This window comes from Aulonocara sp. 'chitande type north' Nkhata Bay, linkage group LG3 (assembly GCF_057382095.1).
Source record: "Aulonocara sp. 'chitande type north' Nkhata Bay isolate Kocher_YH1m ecotype deep benthic linkage group LG3, A_spYH_male_GT1.1, whole genome shotgun sequence".
Taxonomy (NCBI): Eukaryota; Metazoa; Chordata; class Actinopteri; order Cichliformes; family Cichlidae; genus Aulonocara; species Aulonocara sp. 'chitande type north' Nkhata Bay.
Window position 1 is genome coordinate 40,287,067 of NC_141346.1, and position 23,242 is coordinate 40,310,308.

Below are 23,242 nucleotides of genomic sequence, written 5' to 3' on the forward strand. Positions count from 1 at the left end.
GCATGGTTATCTGAGGACTGGGTGAAGGCAGGTGGCAGGCAGTATAGAGGAGACCAAGGAGACTTCACTTAAGATAGAATGAGCTTTAAGGTTTTTTTGTAAGTTTGAGTACTGGTTGGCTCCACAGCACTCGCTGGAAACTTCATTACTTTGTTTTCAGGCCTTTATTATATATGCAGTAATGTAATGGAGTATGTATTTTCTCAGTATGTTCCAGCGCCTGTGCCAGATTACCCTCGTTAAAGCTGTACAGTTGGTGTGCAAGTAAGTGTACGTCTGGATGTCTTATTGATTGTGTGCCAGGCCAAGAGGAGTTTTTAAAAAAAAAAAAGCCTGTCCAGAAAGCTCCATATGGAGCATTGATGTTGGAGAGTGCGGTCAAGAAGGAGAGAGATGGAAGGGAGGAAAAATGAAGGGAGGGAGGAAACGAGAGACACGACGAGAAGGCCTTTTCTTTGGCTTTTCTGCCTCTGTCATTAAGCTCTCCCATGTCAGAGACAGATGGAGCTGGTGCCTTGTGTGTGTGTATATGTGCATGCAAGCACTTGCAAGTGCAGGCTGATGTGATCCACCCAAATGCACACACAAACACACACGCACAAACACACACACTACTGAGCCCTGCCCTTGATTCTGCCCCCAGCGGGGCGTCTCAGGGCAGCTACCAGACTTCTGCCATCTGCAGTAAGTCAGCCTCGAGGGTCGGACAGCTCATCAGCAGTCAGATAACTTAGTCAGGTCTGCATGCAACTGCTCACGCAACATAAAGGTTTTTCTTTCTTTATTTCTTTTGTGGTTTTTGATCACACTTTAATCTTCTTTGTTGATGAAGTAGCAGTTTGAGTAATTTTTTCCTTTTGGGGGTTTTCCACACAACCTCTATCACCTTCACATTGTGCCAGTCTGTTCAAAGACAATAGATTAGCTGAAGAGTGTGTACAGAATTTGATGAAGCAATGCCTGAGATGCTGTTTTGCACGAGTGTGAAAACGTCTGCTGTCGACTGCAAGGAAAACATTATTCGTGCTGCATACCCAGCCAGCTCCCTCTCCCAAAACAGATGGAGTATTTCCAGTAGTGAGAATGAGAGTGAAGCAGAATATCTGCCGTGTGGTGTGTCAGGAAGGGCATCCTTGGACAGTTTGATATTTATTTGTTTTAAACCAAATCTTCTGGCATTATGTGAAATATGAGTTTAGTGCTTCGTCTCGGCTGCCATCACAGCAACAGTTTTGTTGTTGTTGTTTTTTATTCAATGATTGAATATATGCATGTGTGTTATATCCATGTTATGGGCCACAGACAGAATAAAACAGTGTAGTGAAGGCAAAAGACTGATTTTAATGCTTGATTAGTGTTATAACTGTGCAACACTGTTTGTGACATCAACATGCAGGTATTTTTTTAAAATAGGCTCCCAGGACTAATGTAGCCGGCAGGTATGAATTTCCACATTTCTCCCTTAACTTTAGTTCCCTCCACACCTCTCCACATCCACTTGCTTGGTGAGACTTGTTGTTTCCAACCATTTTTCGTCTCTGTCTGGTCTTGAAGTTTTGAAAGCGTGTCGTTTATAGGTAACAAGGAGCACAGTTTCTCAGTCTCAGCCTGTTCTTGTCTTTCAGATGGTGCTGATTTATTTATTTTTTGGCTGGGCTTCACTACGTTTACTAACTTCAGAGCATGTTTGAACTCCTCACAAGTCTTTTATAGTTCTTTTAGTAGTCTAGCTTGGTAACTGTAGCCCATAATTTTTCTTTAGTTATTGTGTCTGGCATGTGTCAGTGCAGTAGTTGGCAGGTGTTGACTAATGCAGGTCTTGGGGAAATTAATAAATAAATAATTTGGCATTTCAACTGAAGACCAGTTTATGTGCTCAAGTAATTAGGTGATTACATGAGTTCAACTAAAATCTAATGAGAGAATTGGGATTCAGATTCCAACTCAGTTCTACGTCAGAAGATCCTGATATGATGGATGGTTTTGGCCAGATTGACCAGTCTTATTGCTAGTTTCCTTCTGCCCTCACGCATGAACTCAAACACCTTTTCCACCTCAACGGATGAACGCACGACCTGCTCTGCTAGACTGACACAGGTGTGTGTTCACAACAAAGGCTCCATTCAGTATGACTGATGCTTTACTTTTTTTTTTTTTTTTTTTTTTTTCCTCTTTTGGAAAGTTTTTTGGCACTAATCAGATGAGATCAAATCCAAATCGACCGTGTTTATGCCTGATTTGTATTGGCAGCACCTTAGATGTCAGAATCGCATGATGGCAGAAGTGTGTGTGGTAAAAAATGTTTCAGTTTGAGTCCCAGAGCAAGTTAAAGAGGAGGAGCGTCACCTGTAACATTTTGGCAATATGCCATGCGGTATCTAGCACCTACAGCATGGTGGCAGGGAGTCAACAGCTTATTGTTGACGCTTGACTGTAGTAGTAAGAGGATAACAGGATTTTTTCCCCCCCATGATTACTTTTTTCAGTTGCATAAATTGAAAATGCGCTGAAATATAAAAATTATTAAACTTTAAAAAACAAAACAAAAGACATAATGAAAAATAAATCTTATTACCTTTACACCCCTAGTGTACCCCATCAATACTTTGAGTTGTCACAATACTGGTATTTTAAACTTGATACGGACACCCAGGAAAATACTCAATACCATGTTCAGTACCACAGGGAAAATTTTAACCCTGGAGATTTAACAAAATAAGTATTTTTAAAATTAGATTTAGAGGTTTCTTTCATTTTATGAATTATTTAATTGCATTACATGTAAATAAATAAATAATTATTTATTATTTATTTAATAAATAATTAGTAAAATATATTTACTAAAAAAAAATATATACCCACTAGCTCGATAGCTAGCCGGGGGCAAGGCTCACTAGAGCCCGTGAGAACACCGGACTCCCGGCAAATCGTTTTCAAACCCCCCGCCGTCTTTCGCTACTCAGGTTAAATATATATGAGTCACTTAGATAACTTCAAAATGTTATTGTTTGGCTTTTTTTTAGTATTTTATTTATTCCTGAGTAAATCGGTTTGGCTGAGATTAAAGTTATAGTTTTTCACAGCTGAATAAACCTCAAGCAGACAGCTGATTATCAGAAGTGTGAGATGCTCGAGAATATACTCCGGTGTCCCGTTATATTTTAGATAGCAAGGAGTTTATTAAATTTTAATGAAATTTGCAGATTGTTTCGGTGAAGTTTAATAAACTATCATCTTGTCTTTATTTTTAGTTAGCACAGACCTTAAACAGTTAAAGCTGTAAGCTAATGATAGTTATATAAGAGCAGATGCTGCTGGTGCAATAAGCTATACGTTTTATGTCCAATGGATGATGATCTGATTAGTCGACTAATCGCAAAAATAATCCGTGACTAGTCGACTATCAAAATAATCGTTTGTGGCAGCCCTAGTGTCTATTGGTAAATGTAGCTATTGGGTAATTGCTTATAGTTTGAGGGCTAAAGTTCTCATGTGTGCCAGCTAGCAGGTTAACATTTATGGTGAGTGTTTAATGCTTAAATGTTGTGGAAACTGAAGCTTGAAAGCTTTTGAAATTCCTCCTGAAGTGTTGTTCAGTGTTATGAATGTTACCTACTTCAGCTGTTATTGAGGGGGAGGAAATGTGCGTCTGTCTGGAGGCGGCAAAGAAGGTACCATTTGTATCGATACTGTTGCAAATAGGGCTGGGCCATATTATACCGTTCACGGTAATACCGGTATAATGTTAGGCAACGATAGGAAAATGAAATATCGCGATAGAATGGGAGTAAAACGCGCATGCGCAGTGCCTTTGTTTTCATACGCACATGGCCGATTGTTGAGTGAAAGAGATGAACCAGAATTGGTTTGTAAAAATGGTGCAACTTCAGTGATGTGGAACTGGTTTGGTGTTTGTCCATCAGATACACAACAAAGCACATTTTTTTGCAGAACATGCAAGCGGCCGTTGTTATTGTCATATTTGTCGGACTAAGATGCTCTTAAATCTGGGAGTAATCTGGGTCCTAAACTCCGTATGCTTCAGGTCAAACAACACTGCAGCATCACTTAGAGTTAAAAACTGTCTAAATTCTTTCATCTTTAATAAAACGATCAGCATTGCTGCTTTACCAGGTGTAACTATAAAGTTTAACTTCCAGGCATCCATGAAAACAAAAGTTATTACATTTAACGGAGTTAGACGTTAGCAAGAAGCTAGCGGAAGTTAGCTCGCTAGTTTCGCTAGTTACCTAAGCATGATATAGCATGTTCTGACGGAGAGATTTCTGAAAAAAATCAAACGTACAGCTCTGCTATCACTTCCAACATAAATGAAGACAGGAAACTAAACAGCAGTGACGTTTGTAGGGTTACTGAAGTTGGGCTAGCTGGTATATAATGATGTGCTACGTGATCGCTAGCGACACAGCTATGTTAGCATAACATAAACAGTGAAGCTGGAGGACGAACACTAACACTTTTCCACTTATAAAAGTTAAAGTGAAGGTTCTTCATGGTTAGAGACAAATGCAATCGCATGGCAGGATACTGTAAACGGACCAAACTTCAGTCAGGAGAACAACTGAGATAATCCATCCACAATACGAGGTTAGTCATTAATATACTGCAACAAAATGGGAATAGAGCAGCTGCCAGAGAATTCAACATTAATGAATCAATGGTACAGAAGTGGAGGAAGCAAGAAGAATGAGTTTAATAAAGTTTGATTTATCTGACTGCTTTGTTTCGCTTAATGTGCCTTATAATCCCGTGCACCTTATGGTCCGAAAAATACGTACTGCACACTGCAGTTTAATGTTGCAAAGCACCTCTTTTTAACTTCAGTGGATATTATACATGGTTATGCTCAGGATATGTCAGCCCATTTCTACTGGAAATGCCTTTTGGTTAAACTTTCAGCAAGGAATTTGCATTTGCACTGTTACATTTTTATAAAGCTTTAATGTACATAAAAACCAGCTTCTTGTTTAAGTGAAAATAAATGGAAGGTTGTCTTTTTGCGCTAGTAATGTTGTGGAGTTGTATTTTGTCTCGCATCAATTATATCGTCAGTTATATCGTTATCGCAAATTTTCAAATATATATCGTGATAAATATTTTTGGCCATATCGCCCTGCTCTAGTTGCAAATGCATCTTCATTTAATATTAATTTTAGTCATGATTAATATCGTTTTATCATTTTTTTTTTTTTTATCAATTTTTAAACACAATTTTTGAGAGGGGAAAACCCTGAAGACCAGCTACATCTAGTAACACTTTTCAGAGAACAGTTGTATTTTCATTTCATTGAAGTATATAGTATCTTGCTGTATTTCAGGAACAAATATTTAAACCACGTGAATGTTGGAATTGAAGCATCATGAAAAAAATTAAAGAAGTGAAAGTATCTGCAAGCCGTTCACTGAATCTGTTTATAAAACTGCTGATGCCGCCCGTCTTGCTCTTTTTCCATTCCAGCTTTTAGCTTGTGTTTGACCTTTTTTATTTTATTTTATTTATTTATTTTTATTTTATAAAAGGTATTAGGACCAACTTTGCACACAAAGAATATTTCCCCCCCCATGGAGGAGCCCTTAAAATCAGTTAAAATCAACTTTCTCCAAGCTTATCAGTTCTTGCATCAATGCAGGCATGTTTTTCTGACTGTTGCACATTGCAAAATGATGACAACAAACTTGTGGCACACCACAGTCACATGCATGCCTTTCTACCACAGTTTCTCCAATGTGTTCAGGCTTACATGAGTGTGCAGTTGCACTGATGATGAGAACCTGTGTTGTCCTGCACCGATAATCAAAGCAACAGGAGAATCTACAAAGAATGAATCATGTAAGTAGAATAGGGCTGCGACGATTTGATTAATTTGAATCATTAGATTTATAAAAGATCCTCAACACACATGCTTTGCTTTGATGCAGAGCTGTTTCTATAATCACAGTTAAACCACCTGGTCAGTAACTCTGTCATGAAGAAAAGCAAAGATTGTAGCTACTCCATCCTCCGCCATTTGTTTTATGCAGGGAAAAATCTGCAGTAAGCCTCCAGTGGTTAATTTAAAATATGCAGATGAGCTGTTAACTTGTCTGACAGCTGTTCTGTTTTATATGGACGATACCTGCAGCAAACAGGGGTGAGTCTAAAGGGGGACATGGGGTCTACTAGACCATATTAATTTCAAGACTTTCATAATATTTTTCAGATTGAAGGTGCAATAATATAAAATATTGTGTTAACTAAACTGCTTCTATAAAAAGGAGAAGCTTTTGTTCACAAGCCAGTAAAATGTACGTGGGCCAGTAAAACTCTGAGGCACTGACCTGAGGGTTGTTAGGTTGGACATTAAATGATTATTAATTAACGCCCACACCATCATAACGTCTTGTTTTCAGCAGCGCGGAAACTTTGCATCAAAGCACAGGGCAAACTTTAGAATGCTGATATGCTTGCTTCTCTTTATTGCAGCCACCACATCCCTCTTTAAATGCTTACAGACACAAACGCATTTGTTCAGTAGCACACTTAAACATGCAGACACACATGCACAAAAACTCTTAAACACGAACACACACCAAATCTGCCTCGTCCAGGAGATAAAACACTGTCAAAACTCATTTTGCCTCCTATTATTGTCAGAAAGCTTTCCAGGAAGACAAAGTAAAGGTAATTTTTTTTCCTCTTTATTTCTCACTAATAAGACAAAAGTATTTCTTAACCGATTAATTGGTGGTATAATCTATAGATTGCTGGATTGCTAAACTAATCGTTAGCTGCAGCCCTAAAGTGGAATCCATAGTTCTTTTTCTACATAGTCTGTAGACTCATGCTCTGGTTGTTTGCAGATTTCTGCTTAACAAATGTTGTAAGAAAGAGAAAAGGAGTTGCATCCAACTGTGGACCATGTTTTTAGCCTCGTTTCGAGCAGGGTTCATATATTTGGTGTCACTCAGAGGGCCCGTGGCTACAAAGGCCAGTGGAAGCTGTGAGGTGGCAAGGTGTTGAAAATGAGGTGTACAGCCACTCCATGGAGTTGTGATATCTGCTATCAGCCCTCAGGCTGGGAAACCAGGCACCTTTTTTTTTTTTTTATAGGCCTAATCCCTCATCTTATCCCTCCTGTCTCCTTCATGCTACTGTCGGGTGTGCTCTGTGTTCAGCGGCTAAAAGGTGTAAATGCAAGTACATACATAGATTCAGACATGTGGTTTCATATTCACACATGGCCTCTATCAGAGTGTACTCGGCCACAAGTGTGGCGGATGTGTGAAAAGCAGCTTAATTAGGTGCGGATTGAAATGCGTACTTGGTAAGTACAGGGTGACTTAGTCATAAGAAATTGCTTTTAATGAAATGTCTGGAAAAAAAATAGTGATTGGAACACCTTTTTAATTATGTTGCGGTCTGCAGTTAACAGGGGAAGCCTCGTGCTTCTGCTTGGAAGGTGGAGAGCAGTTTGAGGGCAGACCCGTCATTGTTTGGTAGTATAATGTGGATCAGGCCACGTCCACACGCACCAGCGCACCAACACCCTGCCTTCTAGTTGACCCCAGAGGCTACACCTTAACCTTTGACCTCGATCACATGAATGATGGCGTCTGGCGTCTGTATGTTGTGTTTCGGTCCCCGGGGAAGCGAGTGGGTCTACAGAAGGCAGATGTGCGCGCTTGTCTCTGTGCATGTTTCTCTCTGAAATGTAGACAAAATATGGAAGTTCTCAACTAGAGATGTCATCATTTCCACAGCATCGGAGCTGAAGTTTAAATGACGGCGGAGTGATTTGTATTGTAAACTTTGGAGATTTTACGAGACATGCTGTGTCTTCATTAGCAGCCGCGTAAGCTGGAGCAGCACAGAAACCCCCGTCACTGTTGATTGTTTTGAAAAGGAGCATCAGCTACAGTAAATGCATTCATTTGAAGGGCATATGAGTTGCAGATTGCTAAGGCTTCTTTATAATCTAGCAGTGTCACCTGCACAGTCATTTTATATCTGCTTCTTACTCATCTAACCAGTGACCTTGTGGTAAGGAAATGTAAGAAAATATCCTGCAACTGATGTTGTCGTCATCAGCGCCGACGCTTTCTGCGCCGTTTTTGTCAACGTTGGTTCAGAAAACAGCAACAGGACCTGTCGTCAGCAGGCTTAACTTTTCAGTAGTGCTGGGTTTCCTTTGAAGGAGTTTTTTTTTTCCTTCGCCACTATGATTTCATGTTGCAATTGCAATTAAGACTGTATATATTCATTATATTTATAGTTACATGAGCTTCACCTCCTTAAAATGCCACAAAAAAAAACATGTTGTGAGGGCAGGGAGCTAAATCTACAAATCATCTGCCTTGGATGATTTGGGTTTTGTTTTATATCTGGTGCTTTTTGTGTGCGTGTTGCAACACTTCTAATCATGTTATCTAGAAAAGCTGCTCTAAGTGCCTTTTCCTGACCACAGATATCACTCTCCATCAGTATTATGTGAGAAATTTTTTAGCTCTTGTGTATATATATATATAACGTGACGCCGCTCGGCTTGATAAGATGCACCACCTTCGTCTGGTGTTGCAGTACTTCTCTGCTGAAAGCAACCACTTCTTCTTCTGCTGAACTTTGTCACTTCCTTCTAGGGATGCTTGAAAACAAGCAGGTCTGAAATGTCAACGAACAGCAAAAAATTTGCATAACAGTTTATGCGGCCTGCAAATATCACTCGTTGAAGGGCATATAGTCTAAAAAATGTCTCCTTTTTAGAATCAGGACTTGAAATTGCTATAAAAATGGAGTCTTCTTACTACATGTGTTTCCAAGGACTGGAGAAGTTTGAGGAACAGAAAATGCAACTTTCCTCTTGCTTGATTTGTCGTATCAGATACATGCCTGAGCAACAGAGCAAAAAGCATGTATGTGTTTTTGGATGTGCGTTTTCAGTCGAGCACACACCGAGGCCGTGTCGGGGTGTGCATTTCGTGTCTCTTCTGAGCCTTCGGGTGTTGACGTGTTTCTTTTTTTTCGTTCCTTCCTCAGCACTGTTTGGACTGTCAGTCACAGCTGTCAAACACATCCCCGTCTGAACGGCAGGCGGAGTTCACACTCTCTCAATCAGCCCCCCGTTGCGTGTGCATGTGTCGATGTGTGTTAACGTGCGCTCGCGTGCTAGCACGCGGAGGCGGGTGGTGGTCCTCTATTCATAGTAACTGCCAACCCTCTCTGTCACAAATACCTCATATGTCATGCTACCTGTCAGAGAAGGATGGGAGACAACCGCCCCGTTTCCCCACCACGCTCCACCCAGAGGTTAATTTTATTCGAGAGGAATTACAGATGTGTTGTTCAGAGTAATAATTCATCAAGAAAAGCACCCCCCAATTAAAATGTTGATGCCAGCTGCAGACTGGGGGGAGGTTTAATATTTTTTTTTTTATTTCAGAGAAGCTGCAACCAGCAATTATGGTGTTTGATGAATCAATTTAACTTATTGGCTCTAAAGTTGCATTAGAGAGTCATTTGATGGGAGTGGATGAATGGTTTTCTGTTCTTGTAGCATTTCGATTTGCATCGAATAAAGTGACTCAAATACTTGATTCAATCAGATTTTTAGGTTTCATGTCTTGACGTCAGCTGTCTCTTGTCTACATTTGACAAACGTGCATGCTTTTGTCTTAGCGATGGTCGCTATGACTTGTGTGCATATGTTGTGCGGAGGAGGCCCGAGGGGAGGTTTAGCGAGGAGTTTCACTCTGCGTCTTAAGTCGTGTCTGCTGCTGGTTAGAGGTTCTGGGTTTTAATAAGCTACCACAAGAATACGGTCTGCCACCTTGTCTCTGCTCCTGTGTTCACCCTCTGAGAAATTAAAGTGTCAGTCTGGTGTCAGTTTGTGAATATTTGTGGCCATCTGTGTGCACTCCCAGTCAGCCTGAATCACAAAGAGGTGCTTTTGGGAATTAGTAATATAAACAAATGATATTGGCAGTATTGGGGAAAAACCTTTTTTCATTTTTTTTTTCCTTCTTCCTTTCGGTACGGTTTTGCTCCAAACACTATTAAGAACAATTCGTTTGGTGAACCTAATCCATCACTGGAAAGGTGAAGCTTGACAGTCTTTGGTTTGCAAAGCTGCATAAGAACGGAAATACCCAAACTATTCTGTCACGTTCCCTTCAGCATCCTAGATTAATGCATGCGTTGGTTCAGGCAAACAAACAGGTGACATGACAGAAGGGAGCACTCCTCTAACTTTGTGCTCCTCAGATTTTTCTCTGTCAAAAACTTTCAGCCGGTAGCTATCTGCTGTGCTGTCAGGACCCTCATTCTGTCACTCACAAGCCAGTGAAGCCAACAGACGGCGCAAAGCGAGATGCTTCTGGTAGTCTGGTAGTAGAAAATGCAATAGAAAAGAAATGCTGATGTCAGACTCGGTGTATTTTTGATACTGAGAATGTGCGGTTGTATTAAGTCGGCCTTTATCTTGAGGAAAAAACCCACAATTGTGGTAAACTACACATCAACTGTGCATGCAGTTGTAGTTAAAATGTGGCTGTGCATTATTTAATATATACAGAGGGGGTGGGGGTGGGAGGAGAGTGCAGCAAATTAAGAGGAAGAAGTGTGGGGTGGACCTTTTTGTTTGTGATTTTTCTCCCAGTGATAACACCATAAAATTCCAAATCTGAAAACAAACTGCCCTTAAAACTTGATTACAAAAATCTTTTTTTTTTTCCCTTCTAAAAATATCAGTGTCAAGTCTATGCTACAATTTTGAAATCAGGGCTGTGGTTAATATACATCATCTTTGACTCATCTGTCTTTACTTTCCACTTAGAAGGATTTAGACTGTAAGAAATTCTGACAGTATGATGAAGTGTGTTTAGATTGTCTTTGTTTAAAAAAAGTCCGAAAGAGTTTGAGTTAACCAAAAAGAATAAAAAACCCACAAACACCATCAAATTCTCAAGTTTGGAGAACCAAAAATAGGAAGCGGTGGGCATTTGCTTTCTTGAAAATTCATTTGTCTCTCAAAAACGTTGGCAAATAAATGACCAGAATTGCCTCACAGACGTGTCACAATACCTGAAATTTAGAAGTCTGTGACAGTAGGGTTGCACACTTCTCAGTACCCACAAAAACCTGCATGTAATCCTAAATTAATTTTATTTAAAATATTAATTTCATAGATTTATGAGAAGACGGACCGAAATGTTAGGGTGGTTGCTGTGTAGCCTGCTATCGTTACTGTGAGGTATAAAGTTAGTTATATTATGTTCGCTTGAGCATTTGGATAACCTTAGCTACTGCAAAATTTAGCCTATAGAACGTAGCTGATTTCACAAAGTCTGTGGCAAACAAATTGGAAACCACTTTCTTCTTCCTACAATACTAAACTGAAAACCCAAGTCCCATAACATTTTCAGATTTTGTGTCCTGACTAACTCCATGCCTGCTTAGCATGATTATCGCTGTCTGTCTTTTCAAAATATGGAATTAAAAACATTCTCTTATTGTACTTATCTTTAATTGATTATTACTGAATTACATATACATACAGACCAAGACTCAAAAGGCACCAATAGTACACCTTTGTAAGCTGACAGAGACATCACTCATGCTTTCCATTGGAACTCCAGAGTAAGGGCATAGCCTTGCACTGCACACTTGTAAATAGACTCACTGTCCCTGCTCATATCTATTCACTGCCCTTGGCACACTAACCCATAACTAACCATGCCAAGGTAAGCTACTAGCAAGTTGGCTTAGCATTTTAATGGGCCTATCAGGTTCCTAATAGGATATGGCCACAATACAAAGGGCCATTACAGGGTTTATAAACACACATGTAAAAGACTGAAAAAGGGGAGGAAACAGGGAAAATATTGGTGCTTGCAGCAAGTGGGAACCAAATGATTGAGGAGGATAAAAGTTTGGCTTTAATAAGTGAGTTTTAAGACAAATTTAGAAAGGAGAGCCACATGTGGAAGGAAAGGTGACATAACAAAACATGGGTTTGAGTTTGCAGCACATTTAAAGGGGTTACAACAGATACATGATAAAGCCAAAACAGACTTTTTTTGCACTGTTGCTTTGAAATTCTCAGATTGTCTTGAGTTATGAATCACATGCAGCCCTGTCTCTTACAGAGTTGCGCTTTCGTCACTTCCTAAAAACCCAATTTCAGGGTGGGGGTTTTCCTGCTGGAGCAGCAATGACTAAAAGACAGCCCCGGGTCACAAAATCTTTGTTGGTTGGTTGTCAACTTTCCTTCATCGTTTTTGCCCTAACAAGCATTTGCTAGTATGACCTCACTCCTTCCTGGTTAACTGTATCTCCTCCACCGCATCCACCTTCAGTGACGGCTTAATGAGGTTTTATTCTTTTCTTGTTTTCTTCTTCTAAGGCTACCAACCTACCTGTTGCGGCTGGCTATTTAGCAGTAACTCAACTTTCAAATGTCCCATTTAAACTGCTTATGAAACCCTGTGTCTCGTCATGTTCATAGGAAAGTGTTAGAGGAGGAGGAAGAAATCAGACAAAATTCTTACTCATTCCTTAGGTCATGAAGTCCAAAGGAAAAGATGAGACATATTTTTATGTTTAGTAACTTGTTGTCTAGCACCCCAAGGAGATGCAAAGTGCATTAAAATGCTGGCGCAAAGTGAGGCATCAGCTGAACAGGAGTGATGAACGCAGTGAAGCATGCAACATTAATAAGTGAATGAAAACTATTCAAGAAAGGCTCAAGTGTAGCTAAAAATCTCCGTGCACTCCGAGGATTCGCTTTTGATGGGGTTCAGGTTGCTTTTTGTGCTACCCTTGAGTCACCAAAGCGCGAACTGAACTTTGATGAACTTTGGCACGCAACGAGACATCTGACTGTAGGCAAGCCTACCCGAAAACTGCAGCTGCAACAGTCAGCATGCCTTTCTTTTGCCATTGCAGCTCTACCTTTTGTGGTTTCCTGTGCTAGGTCTTTTCTTGTTGGTGTTTTGTGTCTCGAGTCTGTGGAGGTGAATGGAAATGTGGACTGTGGTTTTTCACAGAACTTGCTAACTCTTTAACAATTGACCGCCTTGATCTCTGTGCTCTACTTTGCAGTAAAATCAGTCTTGCCATCCGCAATGTTTGCATATAACCCCAATGAAGAATCAGAATGTGCGAGATTAGAGATCAGTGCGTATTGTAAATTCTGTCTATAATCAATTTTGCAGGCTTTACTTTCATTTGATAGTAGTGAATTCAATACACACACACAAAAAAAACTAAGTGCAGACATAGAAAAGAAAGGAAGCAGTCTTTATTTTCTTCTTCCATCCACCTCTAAATCTTTAAATTTGATCTCCTCACCCTGTATCCTCTATGCACCATCCTCTCGGTGTTGCTCGCCTCTCCTGTAATCTCCCCTACACTTTCCCCGTATTGTTCCTTCCTCGCTCGGTCCCTGCTTTCAGTGGTTCGGGTGAGGTTTGGAAGCAGGGGGAGAGAACAGAGAGCCGTCTGGAATCCATTAGCTTGTTGAGGCATCAGTGTTTCACTGTGGGAACCTTATTGATTGTCCTCCTTTATAATTATTCCACCTCCACTCGCTCCGTCTGTCTCTGGCACAGATCATGCTTTCAGTTTCTCTCCCGTTCTCCTGGCCTTCATCCCCTCTTCCCCTTGCCTTTTTTTTGTTTTGTTTTTTCGTGCTATTTTTATCCATCTTTTTGTGGCATCAAGACTACTTTTCTAAAAGTTGCGCCCAAGGTTTGCATGCTAAAACCCCTAACCAGTTGAGTGACACAGTATCTCTGTGTTTACTGATGCTATCTACGATGTAGTGACATACTTACAGGCAGCATGCAAAGCTACCACATCCTACACGAGAATGAAAATCCTAATCAACTTTAAAATAAATAAATAAATAAATAAATTTCTTTGTAGAGGCACTGGGCACTTTTATATAACCACCTTTTAATAACTTAATATGTAGATCTGCAGACATAAGCCCTTAAACCCAGCCAGTTTTGTGATAGCAGGTATGTGTATGTTTGAAGGTTTGACCAACCATTTGCCTTTCAGACTCATTCTCGTGTGTGACGGTGAACCGATTCTTTCTTTTTGGGTTAATGTCCGACAAAATGGGATATTTTAACGATGGGTCCTTGGTCTGTGTGAAATTTATTTTGCAGATTCTGATTCTTGGGGTTTAAATTTAAATAAAACTTCAGCCTTGAGTCAATAAATAGAAAACCGACACTGTTTTCAAGCTCTTATTTCACCGAGCTGTGCACAAAACTCTGATGCTTCCAAACCGCTCTATTACAGTATAACTGTCGAGCTAACCGGCCTCCGTTGAGATCACTTGATTCGCTGGTAATTAAGCCACACATTATAAAGAGTGTGCAGCGTTTTTCATTTGAGAAACTGTTCAGAGAATATTGGAGCCTTTTGTGTGGAAGAAAACAAAAAAAGTGTAATTTCCTGACCACCGACACCCGCTCTTGTAAAACAGAAGGTGGTCTGAATGTTGGATTCTTACTTAATTGTATTTTTTTACTTTATTTTTTTGCCACCCACTATTTTTTGATTTAGCGCTTGTAATTTTGACGATTTCACGCTGCTTCACATCCAAACCCTTATTACGATCGTTTAGAGGCTTCATCCAACCCGAGTACACAGGATCCGAGTCGTAATGGTCAGTCTCAGACAAATGGCTTTTCTTTGTGCTCCCACTGAGGTTGTAAGGTGTAGGTGCAATCAAGCACACGTATCCATGCCGACTGTTTCTACCGTACTGTGCAAAAGTCTTGGGCCCCTTTTTTTCCTTTTCCCTTTCCTTCCTTTTTTCTAAAGCATGTTTTTGAGCGATACCCCTAGGCTTTCTCTACATCTGTCAAAGCTTTTCTTTGGATCTTGGCTGCTTTTTCAGTCCAGTCCTTATAGCTGACTAATTCCAACCAGTAGTGTAATGTTAACATACTTAACTCTGACCTGTTTAATCAGAGTTTAATTAGAGAAGCGCACCGAACTCGACAGACAAACCAGTGTTGTGTCTACAACTTGGCAAAGAAGTCTTTTTAAATTGTGTCTTCAGATACAGCCTGTCACAAAACCACATCATTTGTTCCCCTTTTTTTACATGTTTTCATTGGTTAGCAGTGACTTATTACCCTAAAGAGATTTTGTTCCTTGCAGATTTGTTTCTTTTTTTCAGTCCTGAGGAGAATAGTGAAACAGTTTCTCTGTATTGCGTGTAAAAGGCTCGACGTGTTGCTTTACAAGCATAAAAGAAATAAGTTGACCATAAAACCGTCACACTCAGCTGAGATATGTTGTAACTTTAGACCCCATCGTCGCACATGTGGTTGTTTGCGGTAGTTTCCTTGCTACATCTATTACTAAGAGTTTGAGTATGACTCAGTGACAGTATATTGATTCATCAGTTTTCCAGCACACTGAATTTGACTTCAAGTCAGCTTTCAACATTTGGGGCAGAAACTTTAGTGATTGGTAGCGTGTGACGTCTTCATAGTCACGGAAATTTGAGGACTTTAAAGTCGGGTCATGAACCTTAAGCCGAGGGCGAAAAATGGTTACCTGACTGATCCTGTAATCTTCTTCTTTTGTTGCGTTTGGGTTTAAACTGTGCAGAGCAGCCCACTCAGCACAAACTCACGTCACTTTGTTCCGTTTGGGTAGAATAAACGATCTATCCATCCCAGTCATGATTCACCCAACAGTTTGAGTTAAATTCAGGCTTTTGTATCATGACGAATGTTTGCAAAATCACCTCGGCTCGAGAATAAATATACAATTCACAAATTCTTCCTTCTCTGGTCACCATGCTGTCTTCTGTTAATGGACATTGTTTTAGGCACACACACCTTAAAAGCTTGGACTGTGCCCTTAGTTTATTTATGATGAACTGTATGCGTTTTAATTAGCGAGTTTAGCTGCTGCCTACCAACCAGCCCCTGCTGGGTCCTCAAAGCGCCATTTATTTGCTTCTCCTGTTATTCTATCAGAGGACCTGCTGACTGAACTGCAACCACAGCGTCTTACACGGCTGCTACCCACAGCAGGCCCTGCTCTGCTTTCAGAGTTTATCCACATAGAACCTGCAACAGGACAGGATAATGTAAATGTGGAGCACAAAAACATTTTAATAACAAAGGACTGAACTGAATTTTGCTCACTGTCAGACAAAGGTAGATGTAGCAGTTGTAGTAGAGGTTTGATATTCTTTCATGCTTTTAAATCAGAGGGTTAAGCACTTCCTCCATGTTTGTTCTGTTTCTCTTTTCTTATTACGGATGTTTTGAGTTGGTGTGTAATAGAGTAATGACTCCATACATGGAGGGAGGGGAAATCATCAATCAATCAACCAAACGAGTCAGTCCAGCTCTTGTTTCATTATGGTCCTCGGCTGACTCACATTAACTAAGCACGTTTACCTTCTCTGCTTATTTGTATCGTTTCCCTGAAGAATCATTGAACCGTCAGTATAACGGAGACCTTTTTAACCTGAGGAGTGCCGTGCCACGGAGCGGTCTTTCTTTACAAAATAGCAGGCAGAATGTCAGTGGGTTCAGCTAAAATGCTTTTCGATCTGTATTTTTGCACACTCTGAATACTTTAGAATAATTTGCATTCACAGGAGAAATTAAAAAGATCAGTTTTCTTGTTGAAATTCACGCTTTTGCTGTTAATTCAGAAATACCAATGAAGTAATTAAATTGCTGCAGTACCAGTATTTAAAAATGAGAATTTCTGTCCCCGTGGTTTGTAATTTTTAAATCGCTGCAATATGCCTTCAGCACCAGTGCATTGGAGGCACTGCCAAAAAATTCATCAAGTCAATGTTCTTGTTCAGGTTTTACAATTTAGATTTGCAAACACAAAGCCAGAAATGTGCGTGCGTGCGTGCGTGCGTGCGTGTGTGTGTGTGTTGGGTTTTTTTTCTTTTGTTTTTGTTTTTTTTGTCTTTGGGGTGTGTGTTGTGAAGATCCTATTGATAGCAAGGCTAAATTAATGTGTTGTTTTAAGATTATAGCTTATAGTCACACAGATAAATATGGTTAGGGCTTCTCTGAGCACCATTTAAAATCTCTGTAATCTCAAACCCTTCACACCTGTTTGAGTGCGTCGGCTATTGAAGAACCGTCGTTTGTTCAGCTGCTGAACTTGAGTTTCTGAAATTCAGTAGTAATACTAAATATACCGATTAGCTGATCTGAACCCAGTGGGGGTTTTTTTCCCATTGATGTTCAACGTGTCTCAACACGACGGCAATTAGTTTGAACAAAATTCATTCGCTTTAAGTCGTGTTTTCACGGCAAACAAGCGGCGCGACGTTTGGCACAGACTCTGTTTGAACACGCTGCCATTACACGCTGCCAAGGCCACGCTGCTTTTTATGTGCGTTTGTACATGTGCTGTTTTTTTGGTTTTTTTTGCCATGCACTGTTTACTGTGCGTGTGTTCGTGGTTGATAACCAACCCACTCATGTTTTCTTCTCACTTTGTGTCTTTGCAGGAAGTTCGGGGAGCGCCCTCAGCCACAGCGCCTAACAAGGTGGGTGTGCACACGCACTCGTGGTCCCTTTAGAGCTTGTTTTCTTGTCATAGTGCTGGGTTTTGTGTGTTCCTTTGTTTATGTATGCCGTTGTGTTCTTGTGAACACCTATTCTACGGACCCGCCCCTCCCCAAGGTATTTGCTACCTTTTTTTGTTTGTTTGTTTTCTAGATTTGATTTTGTTTTGATTATTACTATTTTGGACACATTCTCAAAAGAATGAAAGTATAGAGACCCTCTGAAGTAACCCTAATATGTGGCTTACTAATACCACTCTGGGATTACCAATAAAAAAGAAACCTTTGCAATAAAAAACATCAAAAACTACACAGTTTTTTTCCCACCCTGTCGTTTAACTCCACGCCCCTCCCCTTTTTTCTTAAAAACATAAGCTTAAAGCTACTTCAAATCACTTCACCCAAACCTAGTGTTGGGTGATTACATTAGTGGGTGGATATCAGCTGCAAGGCTCTAAAGTTATTAAGTGATTTATTTCTCTTTTCTTTTTTACTTAGACTGTTAGTTCTGCTTATTTATCCAGTTTTTTTTCTTTTCTTTCTTTAGCCTGTTTTCTCTTGTTAGATCATGATTATGATTGGTCCGTGTAGCCACTACACCCACACACACACACGACACACGCACATTACCTTCAAAGCGTGCAGAAGTCCAAGCATGAACTTTGTACACGCGCTGGTGCACGCCCATACCCGTCTGTTTTGTACATTGAGGGCACATGTGTAACTGTGGCGTTGCAGAAACAGTTTAAAATGAAACTCATCATGTGACAGTGTCAACTTGATGCATCGGTGGGGATGTTAGTTAAAAAACCTCCTTAGTTGACAAACTGTCACTATTAACATGAACGATTCTCGACATTGTCCACCGGCACATCCCCAACTGACACCATGTGAATAATAAATACCTCGCTTTTTTCTTTAACAGGAACTTTTTTGTTTTTAACTACGATTTCCACGCCTAATTTTTACAAGCGTTTTAATAATTTTATATTCACCAGCAGGTTTGCCACATAAAATCTGTTGAGGCAGCGAGGAGCTCATTTCAGGCTGTGATTTCCAGAAGCGGAGAAATGCGTCTATAACAACCGCTGCAATGTTGTTGTTGATACAATAGCGTACGACATGTGCAGCTTTACTGTGGAGTCCTGCACAGCTGCTTTCTGTTGACCCCAGCTTTGCTGTATTACCTCATTTTTGTTCTGCTATTGATCGCTCATTACTTAGATCTCTGCAGACTCGCCTCCTTTGGGACTGTTTTAATGTGCGTGTGTTGAAATGAACCGTGCTATTTTTGCCGTTGTTTGTGGAGAAACATGCTAGAGAAGCAATAAATAACCCTTTCTGAGGCCTCACGGTCCGAATGTGCGCTCTCTGCGCTGTACTCGTCTTACTGTGTGTAGCTTTTTTGACGAGCCGTACTGCAAGTTTTTGATTATTGAGTTCGTCTTAAGTTTGCTCCAAGTTACTTGGAGTAACATTTGGGTGAATCCAGACCGTTGATGGATGATGTGGGTTGCTTTTTAGGGATTGTGTGTGTGCGCGCACGCACTTGTTTGCTTATTGGTGTTTGCTGTTCTGAATAACAAAGAGTGTGTGTGTGTGTGTGTGTGTGTGTCAGTGTCACTCGGCTTTTGCGCGTGGCACTCAGCGGGGAAAATGAGGGGGTTGCGTGTTGCTTGGAACAGCCGAGCGTGGTTTTGGAAAAAGGGGCCCCTGCACCTTTTGATGTGTCCCCTCTTTATTCATGTGCTGCCAGTCCGCTGGCTCGCACTGGCCCTTCGATTCGTCTGATGGTTTTTGATGGCCAGAAATATGACCGACACAAAACACTCTTTAACAAACAGCCGAAAGGCACAACAGAGCTCGTTTAGTTCATGTGACTATGGTTATGGTCTTTGTTGGCCTGTCAATCTGCCGTAGAGTCTTCGCGTCCGCAGGTTTTCTTTGGGTGCTGCTCTAAAATTTTGCAGCATCCCGCAGGAGCTTTTTATGGCAGCCGAACCTCCAGGTCCTAGAGGTTCACACTGTCAGGGAGGCTACTCGACTGGAACAAACACTTCTAGGGTTCAGACACATCCGCTTGCACAAATTTACACAAACGGACTCAACATGAGAATACAGGCTGGGTTGCCAAGTTTACTGGCAACTAATTTACTGTTTGTTTGGTTTTTTTTAAATAACAAGCAAAGCAACAGAAAATGGATCAATTTACACATTCAGTCTAAAAAGTATAAATTTGCTAATATAAAAATTTGGAAATTAGTCATAAGGGATTACAGTCTAATGGGCACGTAGAGTTTGACTTAAAGGACTTTAAAACCAATACTGATTTTGATATTTGGTGATTTTAACAATTCAAGATATGGGCCAATATGTTTATTTTCTTTCAGACACACAAAAACAAAAGCAGTTTCCCTAACATTTTTGCCATTCATCAGTTATAAATGCTGATACCAGCATATCTGCAGGAACTGTATTGTCAATAGCATAAATGAGCCATTTCAAACTGTTAATCACAGCTACAACTAGAAGAAAAAGCAGGTATTTATTTATTTCACTTCTCTGGTCACAGTGGGTTGATCTGGCTGTTTGATTGTATGTTTTAGGATCAGATTACACCTGCCATATCATATATGGGCGATCGTGGCTCAAGAGTTGGGAGTTCGCCTTGTAATCGGAAGGTTGCCGGTTCGAGCCCCGGCTTGGACAGTCTCGGTCGTTGTGTCCTTGGGCAAGACACTTCACCCGTAGCCTACCGGTGGTGGTCAGAGGGCCCGGTGGCGCCAGTGTCCGGCAGCCTCGCCTCTGTCAGTGCGCCCCAGGGTGGCTGTGGCTACAATGTAGCTTGCCATCACCAGTGTGTGAATGGGTGGATGACTGGATATGTAAAGCGCTTTGGGGTCCTTAGGGACTATTAAAAGCGCTATATAAATACAGGCCATTTACCATTTACCACTGCAATATTCTCCTGAGTGATCGGTGACGCTACTTAAGCAACGACACCAGTGCTGTTTTAATTCGGATTCTGTTTGCGTATTTTAATTTTCTCACGTTTTGTCGTTGATGCAGAAATGTCAAAGCGGAGGATTTACTCTGTTTACCGTGTAGCAAATGATCAGAGCTGAGATGAGTGCAAGCTGTAGCAATATCCCACAGTTGTCAGCAATTTTCCATTTGTGTGTGTGTGTGTGTGTGTGTGTGTGTGTGTGTGTGTGTGTGTGTGTGTGTGTGTGTGTGTGTGCGCGCGCGCGCACGTGAGCTTACACGGCTCATCCGGAGGTCAGACATCAAACAGTGAGGGGTGTGTGTGTGAAGGCCACGTCTCCTAGCCTTGTAAAAGGAGGCTAAAGTGGCTGATTGTTAATGCTTTAACCCAAAGCCCCACACTACAATTGTGTGTAATCTACCTTTTGTGATGCACAAGGTGCAAACTAATTACTGTCTGATCATCTTAATTGAGCTGTTTCACCGCGCATGTGTGTATTAATGGGGCCCCGCCCCTCTGCTCTTCGTGTGCGTGTGTTTGAGTGTGTTCACAGGGGGTCCTATGACAGTGCTGCTCGGCTGAAGACGCTGTGGCAGATGTACGGGGCAGATGCCTGTCTGCTCTGCTGCATCTGTAGCCTGACTTAACCTCACCCCTCCTTTCTCTCTCTCTCTCTCCCACACACACACACACACACACACACACACACACACACACACACACACACACACCGCCTGCTGTTAAAGATATGCCTCTTTTTATAAATCTGTCTGGCACATTTTTGTCTCACCTCTCAAGCGTCTCGTCTTTTGTTTCGTATGTTCCGATTTTTCTTTTGCCCGATCTCCTCCCCTCACGTTTTATTTCTGACCTCCCTCCTTCTTTTCACTCGCTGTCACAGACTGCCTTTTAGCACATTTTTTGGACCTAAATAAAGCTCGTCAGAAATTAAACCTGCAGCTCAGATGCTGTTACTTTTCTGTGTGAGTGTGTGATGTAGACTCTTATCTGTGGTTATTGGTTTTATTACATGTGGGCGTACTCGGTTTAAATGAAGTGACCCTCGTTTCCTGTCTCTGCATGAATGAAGGGCTGATTTATTATTTATTTATTTATTTTTACCCCCAGTTTTGTTTTTTAATCCCTCAAATACAAATGAACACAGTGTAATGTTTTGAAATTTGGTCTTACTCGTATTTTGATTTGCACTGGAATTTCGTGCATCTGCTGCGTGCTAGTCTTGCACAGGAAGTAGAGCTGATTCTGGTCACAGTCTCTCTCACTTCTCCTTCCGTCTCCAGCGCTCAGTCTGTGTGGCGTGCGTGCGCTCGTGTTTCACTCTGTATAAGCTACAGATGATTACTCAAGACGGCCCTGTCGTGTTAGGGTGAATGTGTTAGATCAAAGCCGCGTCTTTGTCGATATCGATGCGAGACGTACGAATAAGAGTCATTTAAGAGACGGGAATCTCGTTACTCTCCTGCTGCCACCTGCATTTTCTAGCACGAAAAAGATTTTGGAAGCATGTCCCGTTTCCATTGTCTTTATTATTAATACACACATGGGCATAACTGTTTGTGTATAAAAGAAAAAATATATATTTCTGGCACCTCTGTTTGGAACAAAATGTATGTTAGGCAGTAAATATCATACTGAATTGTCTGTTTTATGCTTCAGTAAGAAGAAAAAAATTTTTTTTTTTTTATTACACTCGTATTCCTTCAGGGGGGGAAGCCCAAACGTTTTGGGTGGGGTGACAGGAAAAACCCTGTTGACACATTACTGAAGACTGAATAATAATGCACAGCGTAACAGTGCAATATAGAGAACAAATGCACAAATACTGCTTTAATCCATTTTTAGGGTTTTCCCCCTCTGATACACAGCTCCCGCGTAAAGTCCTGATGTTTCTGGTTCACTGCCTCGTGATAGTCATCTGTCATCTTTTTTTATGTCTTTTGCATCATTTTATACTCGTCTCCCCCGAAATCCTTCGAGACATATTTGGTATCTTTATAAAGCTCTTGTTCCCCGCTAGATTTTCATATAAAATTCTGCGGGTTTGAACAAAGCTTGGCTACACAGCACAAGTTTGGATCGATGGACCCAGTGTTGGGGACTTTTGTGTTGTTGCTTTTTTCTTTTTTCCATCTGATCATAGGATATTCAGTTTCACATGATTGCTGCCACATGTGGTGCATCTTTGTTATCTATTCAGTGGTTGTTTGGAGGCGCTCTGAAGTGAAAATCGGCATGCATAAAGAGCCGCTGTGAGTCAAAGCGCGATCGTGCCAAAGCATTTGTGTCTTGATGGGGAATGGTCTCTCCCCAACTCAGCCACAGTGGTCTGGAAGGGTTTGGTGAGCGCTGAAACGGTGTCAACCACAAGCCGAGGCTGTCGCACGACACTTAACAAACACTAGCATTACATTTTGTGGTCGTGCAGTAACTACGTGCCATTGTATTTAAATATTTGATCAAACTGCTTCCCTTTTTTATGAGCGTGACCCTGAATCTGAGGCTGGCTGATATCACGTTTCTTTTTTTTAATTTGGTGTTTTATTTCCTTTTGTCAGGAGCACAAGAACTGATTCCAAAGTGTTGACAACATGAGCTTCAAAATGAGTGACGGAGCCCAAAGATCTCATTAAGTATGGCACCGAATGCATGGTCTGAGTGGACC

General features: G+C 41.0%; 1 protein-coding gene across 1 annotated transcript in view; it reads left to right on the plus strand.

The window, feature by feature from the left end:
- Nucleotides 1-23,242, plus strand: part of rbpjb (recombination signal binding protein for immunoglobulin kappa J region b) — a 52,471-nt gene that overhangs the window by 12,674 nt on the left and 16,555 nt on the right. Inside the window, exon 2 of the mRNA XM_086281127.1 lies at nt 17,517-17,555. Within this exon, the coding sequence (XP_086137253.1) occupies nt 17,517-17,555 (39 nt within the window). The remainder of the gene's footprint in view (nt 1-17,516; nt 17,556-23,242) is intronic.